Source organism: Chelonoidis abingdonii, chromosome 19 (assembly GCF_003597395.2).
Source record: "Chelonoidis abingdonii isolate Lonesome George chromosome 19, CheloAbing_2.0, whole genome shotgun sequence".
Taxonomy (NCBI): Eukaryota; Metazoa; Chordata; order Testudines; family Testudinidae; genus Chelonoidis; species Chelonoidis abingdonii.
Genome location: NC_133787.1, coordinates 10,878,042 through 10,884,723, shown reverse-complemented (window position 1 = coordinate 10,884,723; position 6,682 = coordinate 10,878,042). Strand labels below are relative to the sequence as shown.

General features: G+C 42.6%; 1 protein-coding gene across 1 annotated transcript; it reads right to left on the bottom strand.

Moving 5' to 3' along the window:
- Positions 1-3,400: 3,400 nt before the first annotated feature.
- Positions 3,401-6,337, bottom strand: LOC116820828 (ferritin heavy chain A-like). The gene is made up of 4 exons (XM_032773525.1): positions 6,233-6,337; positions 5,419-5,565; positions 4,814-4,939; positions 3,401-3,556 (listed from the first exon to the last, which is right to left on the bottom strand). The coding sequence occupies exons 1-4, from the start codon at positions 6,332-6,334 to the stop codon at positions 3,401-3,403; spliced, it is 531 nt and encodes a 176-aa protein (XP_032629416.1). The 5' UTR covers positions 6,335-6,337.
- Between the last annotated feature and the right edge of the window lie 345 nt (positions 6,338-6,682).

Genomic DNA, 6,682 nt, shown 5'->3' with positions numbered 1-6,682 from the left:
ACATCTGTTATGAAGTAAAAGCAAATCACAGTCCCAGCTCTGGAGCAGTCCCCTTAGTGGGCTGCCCTAGAGCCAGGGACCCCAGAAACCCTTGGGGTCGATGACTTTGAGCCAGCTTGGCAGGCCACTGAGCTGCTAAGGAAGCGAGCTGGGTTATGTTGTACCACTGCCTAGGTTACATCAGAGCTCGACTGAAACTGAACAATCTCCACAAAATGTTTCCAATTAGACAATCAGCAAATTCAAACAAAAATATTTTGTCAAATTTTCTAATGAGAGCTAATGTTGATATTGTCCCTCATTATACTGTGGGGGGGGGGGGAAGAGGGATGTATTTTGGTATAGGACATTCACAATTTGTTACTGTAACTTACACTTGGGTTAATACCAGAAAATTGTAACCTCCCACTGGGTCCAGGATCAAGGTTTTTCAAAAGGTAAAACTATGATTTTTGCCTGTGCCTGGGAATAGTGAAAGGCCAGAACTGGATAGAGAAGAAGTAAAGCAGGGTAAATGCATTACTTCAGTGGACATTACCTTCAGATTATGTGGTGGATATCACGGTCAGGAGTGGCTAACAACTGTGAGTGCCTGCCTCTGGGCAGACTGTCAGAAAACAGGGCAGACACCCCAAGAGGGTGGTGTGTTCTGTAGTTAGATTTCACCAAGCCCGTAACAAACGAACTCCTGGATCACCAGAACAGTATTTCCATAGAATCACAGACACTCCCCTAAGATTTTCCAGTCTATCTTGTACCCTGGACAAACTGACTTTATGATAAAATGGTTACTTACATCAAAAAAATCACATCAGTTAGGCTCCCTCCAGTCCCCAGAGACCAGTCACTTACCGCAGATCAATTGGCACTCTAGATCTTACACCAAAGATAATTCTGGCAGCCAATTCTATAATAAACTAACAAATTTTATTAGCTGAGAAAAGGAAATGGCAGAGGTTAAAGCAGGTAACCTATATGTACAGGTGAATCACAGCCTATAATTCTAAATGGTGGCAGTGATGTAACAAACCCAGTTTCCCAAAAGTCTTTTCAGGGTACCCAGATTGTCTCTGGGATCTCCACTTTGCATCTGGCTCACCTTCCTGTAAGAGTCCAAACAATCCAGAGATGCAGGATCCTTCCTTGAATCCATACTTATAACTTCTTAAAGAAAACAAGCTGACAGAGTCAATACCCTCATGGGCTTTTCCTTCGATGATGGAGAGCGAGGAATGCAGTTTGATTCTTTGACCTTCACTCGTCACACGCAAGGATCACTTGCTTTGAAGTTAGCATTTTTCTATTAAAGTTCTTCATTTGCATTCCACAAGGCTTCTTACTTGCTGAATGGGTTATTTATTTAAGGGATACATAAAATGTTAGTGTTTACTACTACATTGCACCAGGATATAGATAAGTGAAAACAATACAAGTAACATCCCATTAGTTTTCATGACATTTAAACGCCAAATACACTCTTGTACATTTAACAATCACTTTGCTCTATATTAATACACAAATGAATTGGCCTGGGGCTTCAACCTGAGATATCACTTAGTCTGCCAGTGTCACAGGGGACATCATGCAGTTTACCTTTAATTGCAGTGTATTTGCTGGTCTGCTAAAAATGATCCCTTTATCCACTTTTTTCTTTAAAATATTTTGCCATGCACATAAATTATACAAAATAAAAATCATCATGTTTAGACATGCTACTCTTGGTACATTTTACTGGCTCAGATGACACCACAAAATTGATTTTCAGGAAGTTTGGGCACAATGTACCTTACATTTTGCTCAGCTCCTGCTCTGTTTCTTTGGGTTAATCTAAATCTCTTTTTCAAGATCCCATGATGTCTTCACAGAAATGTCTTACTCCACCTGCATTAAAAATAACTAACTAACTAAGTCACATCTCTTGATTCTCTACCTACCTCATTCATACAAATGAAGACTAAGGAAGTAGGAGAAAGGGTCCTGCTCCAGAAGTAGTTTAAGAGTGGACAAGTGTGGGAAAGGGAAATTCATATGAGCAGCTGGAACAATTGGGTGACTACTATGAAATTCATGAGGTCTTCTTCCCTCCACCCCCTTTTTTTTTTTTTTTTTTTTTTTTAAAAAACACCACACACCACGCCCCCACCTCTAAAGGAAAACCTGGAAGAATCCCTATATTATCTGACTATACTTCTCAAAACCCAGGTCACTGTTCACCTATTAGCCCTATGTCATGAATATTCAAATGACTCCATTGTTATAGGTACAGCCACCTCAAGCAGGTATTGGGGGAAAAGCGATTGAAGTGTTGGTTACAGCATTTGAGATTACATTAACAATTTTCAGACATTAAGCTGTATTTAGTTCCCATTAGCCAACACTATCCCCACTAAGATTTCCAAGCTGCCAGACAGAACTGTAGCCTGAATTCAGGGTCCCAAGCTGCACCAGTATTCATGAGCAAACTCAAATCTATATACACCACTTGATGTACAGAGGTGGAAGGAAAAGAGACCCACATTTACTGCTATTGTGGGGATATTTTGAGATGCTATTCTCTGTTTTGGATAAAGTCAATTTGTTGGGGCAACGTGAGTGACAGCCTGGTCACTGCTCATAACTTAAGAGGAAGAGAGGAGTTTCTGCTCCTAAAATATGCTCTTAGAAATCATTAAGTAACATGGGGAAGTGACTTGGAATTATGATGATTCTTGCCCTAATAGTGCTGAGACATGTCACACAGGTTCTCCCCCACCTCTTTTGTTATTCGAGGACTTATTACTTCTGAGTAAGTATAGGACACCAAACTACAGATCAGATCAAGGTGTATAGACTGAGATATTGGCATTGTATAATTTAAAAGCAGGTTAGGTTGGGGGGTACTTTAACAATGTTATAAACTAGAAGATTAAGGAAATTCAAGAGCATGCATAATATTACTTGGTCAGCTATTCTTGTTGCTTAGAGATACTGGAGTGGCGCCTAGGGCTCTGCCTTGTAGGAAGAGTGTTTGAAGAGTGCCTAACTGTTTTGAATGCTGTTGCAATTTTAACTAAATGCATAGGATGGTGTTTAGAGGGCCTGTTTTTGCCAATATCCATGGCAGTGCAAGTCTAGGGAGGATTAGTTTTCTTAACCACTTCTTACATCAAGACCCAGCTTTTTCTTCTCCACACCTACTTTACACACTGCTGAGCATAAGCTACTCAAGGCACCACCCAAGCTTAGATCCACACTGCATGATTGCTAGCAAGGGAAACTTTTCCATCTGACTTTCTGCACCCTCTGCTGAGGCCTGATCCCCTCCCCCATATAAATGGAGCAGATACCAGATGGCAGCTGAAAGTCAAGTTTTATTCAGATTTAACAGCCAGCATGACAAGAAACCCTGGTAGTAAGTAGTTCAGCTGCTCTCCCCCAGGGTGAGCTTGTCAAACAGGTACTCTCCCATGCCACCCTGGGGCACTCCCAGATGCTTCAGGTTGGTGACATGGTCTCCCAGCTGCTTGATGGCCTTCACCTGCTCCTCCAGGTACTCAGACTCCAGGAAGTCACAGAGCTGCAAGGTACATTGAAACTAAATGTCAGTCTCTCAGATCTTCAGTTGTTACCCGCACACATCATGATGTGTGACCAGAAAGGACTGAATACAGATATTTGAAATCTGCTACCTTTAACTGGAAGAGTCCTGCAACCAGAAAGAATGGGTGTTCAAGTTTTAGCCAGGAGAGATATTGTGGTGGAGCAGTCATTCAAGTGTAACATTTACCTACAGTCTAAATTCCCCACACACCCCTTAAATCTATAGCTACCCCAATCATTTTGGGCTTTAGCCTAGAGAATGTTAGCTGAGAAAGAGCTTCATGCTGGTGATGGTTTACTTCCTCCAGCAACATTCTATACTGTATGGCTAGAAATATCCAAAAGCAGGTGCCGTTCACTACAGGTTAAGGTCCTACAGGCACAAGGAATACAGAAGACATCTCACACAGTTCTCTGAGAACATGTGTTTTGCTGCCTCATTTCAATTCAATACTGCCCTTTCTGCTGGTTTTAAACTGCACTGAAGTTTACATGTTCACCCCTTAGTCTAAGTTGCTCCATTTAGTTAGCAGTGTAGCTCTTCCAGGAAGGTTCTTTTCCCATCATTCACTTCCTCACCCTCTTGTTTCCTAGTGGATTAACTGGGGCTGTACAAGTATGACCCTATCAGAACATTTGGCAATAGTGGAACCTTAACTCACGATAGCTTCTGGTCATTAGCAGTCCCCTGCCCAGTTCAGAAGTGCCTCCTTTCAAGGCTCATCTTAGCTGGGCCAAGTACAGAGACTGCACAACTATATAAAGCAGTGGCATGAACTAGGCCCTTCCTTAGAAGGGGTTGCTTTAACTGAGGTATGAACTGATCAGCTTATTACTCCCCAGCAACCTTTCCACTCAGACACACCTCCAGCTCCCCAAACACACACTTCTTATCTCACTCCTTTTTCAGAGATTAAGAGCTTTGAAGGTGTTAGAGTATAAGAGGGGGAAACCTAGACAGCACCCATTCTATTGCTTTCAATGGGAGAGGGACACCAGACTTCTGATTTATGTACAATCTCAAAATATTGTAGTGAAGTGAATGGATTCAATATCAAGCTCAGCTGACCCCAGTGGCCTATATACCACAGTTTGTTAACAGTTGCACTACAGCTCCATTGCGTCAGAACATTTCTTCCTTTTCACAAGATTGGCCAGTAGGCCAATAAACCCAAGATGTTCTTTCCATGCAGTTGCCAACTTATCCCCTTTCTTCCCACTACCTTATACTCACATGGGGGTCATTCTTCTCTGTAGCCAGCTCATGCAGGTCCAGCAGAGCCTGGTTTACAGTTTTCTCCAGCTGCAGGGCACATTGCAGGGCCTCCAGGCTGTTTCCCCATTCATCCCGCTCTGGCTTCTGTTCAGCATTGACCAAAAAACCAGACAACAGTCAATCCAAACCAACTTCAGCACTCAGTGAAGGTACATGGTGACCCACTGCCTACTCACCCTGACACTTCTTCCCCATGCCCTAGTGTGCAAGGAAGAAGTACCCATTTCGTTTGCTAAAAATTGGCATTTCTGTAGGAAGCATCTTTTTGGTCTACTCAGTGAGAACTAAAACTCTAAGTAACATGTTAATATACAAAAAAGGTAAAGGACCAAGCAGGATACCACGGCTGTAGAACTGCATGCACCTGTATTAAGTAGATGATTTATGAGAGCTGTCCATGTTATACCTTTGGGGGGAAATGATTGGCACGTAGATTATTAATATTGTCTAAAATGAAACCCCCAACCTCTGATATCTCTAGTAGTTCTCTTCCTCCCAAATCCATAGGTCTCATTAGTTTTGTGAAATTTTTGGAAGAAAGCCTGTTTTATATAGTTTCTCACCTTGATGTCCTGCAGGTGAATATGTCCCCCTCGCTTGTTCTGATAAGTCAGAAATTTCTCTGCATGCTCCCTCTCCTCATGGGACTGCTCCTTCAGGAACTGGGCCATATGCCTCAGGGCTACATCATCACGATCAAAGTAGCAAGACTAAGGAGAAGGACAAACCCATTAGTGAAGATGATTTTTAATATAGCTACACCAGACCCAATAGTAGGCAATTTAGAGATCTGCGTTAGTGCCCAGACTGATGCACACTCAGAGCCATGGAATTACAGTAGTGCAATACACACATCCCAAGATTAGAGCAACTCTGGGAGAAGCCCATGTCTCACTACCACCAGCCTGTCAGAAGAGCAACTTCCCACAGCTGTTAGACAGACCCTCACACTACTATAGCATTTGGTTTGTGTGGAGATCCTTGCCATTGAATCAGTTGCCATCATATCTGGCATTCAGTTTGCAGCTCAGTCCACTGCAAAGGAGAGACTTCCTGGAGGAGATGCATGTAGAACCTTCATAAATACAAAAACTTGTTTGTGTTTTTTCTAAATAGGGCAGAATTTCTGTAGCAGCCACTAGAAGTCTCTGGAGAAAAAGAAGCACAAATCCTTTTGAAATCTGGCTACAGCTTACATTGCCTTGAAAGAACAGGAGTAAGTCATTCAGCAAAAGCACTCTGTGCTTTCCAGACTAGGAAAACAAGTTGTGCAGAAGTAACACCTGAGCAAGAAACCTCTCTAGCAATAACCATTTACAACCCTAGGCCACAATTACCTTCAAATAGAAAAGCAGCAGGAAAAATAGAAGCACTCACCATGGACAGGTAGACATAGCTAGCATACAACTCCAAGTTCACCATGTGATTGACAGCAGCCTCACAGTCCAGGTGGAAGTTCTGGCACACCTGAGACTCCATCTTTGCCAGTCCAACAAAAGCTTCTAGATAAGAGTGACACACACAGTTCTACACAAACTCTGTGAAAACAGAACCTCCACCCAGGCAAAAGAGAGAAACTATTTATCCCCAGCACAGCTGCTCTTAATAATGGTCAGAAAGGCTGTAGGCATGATTGGCAGTTGCTGTTGGCCAATGGAAATTCCCTTCTCCAACAAGGGGCTAGTTAACATTGTGGGCGTGGCTATAGCAGCATTTCAGCCAGGAAGAGATTCATATAGGGACATTTCTTCTCTTGCTCTGAGCCCAGCTAAAGGAGCTGGGGATTGTAGATATTCTCCAAGAGGACAATAGTGAGGTCACTTCCTG

Bases quoted from the DNA above. Each gene is read 5' to 3' on its own strand.
- LOC116820828 (XM_032773525.1), bottom strand. From the start codon at position 6,334: ATGGAGTCTCAGGTGTGCCAGAACTTCCACCTGGACTGTGAGGCTGCT. The intron at 5,566-6,232 runs GTGAGTGCTTCT...CCTTCTCCTTAG, and splicing joins GCTATGTCTACCTGTCCATG to TCTTGCTACTTTGATCGTGA. The intron at 4,940-5,418 runs GTGAGAAACTAT...AATGCTGAACAG, and splicing joins TTCACCTGCAGGACATCAAG to AAGCCAGAGCGGGATGAATG.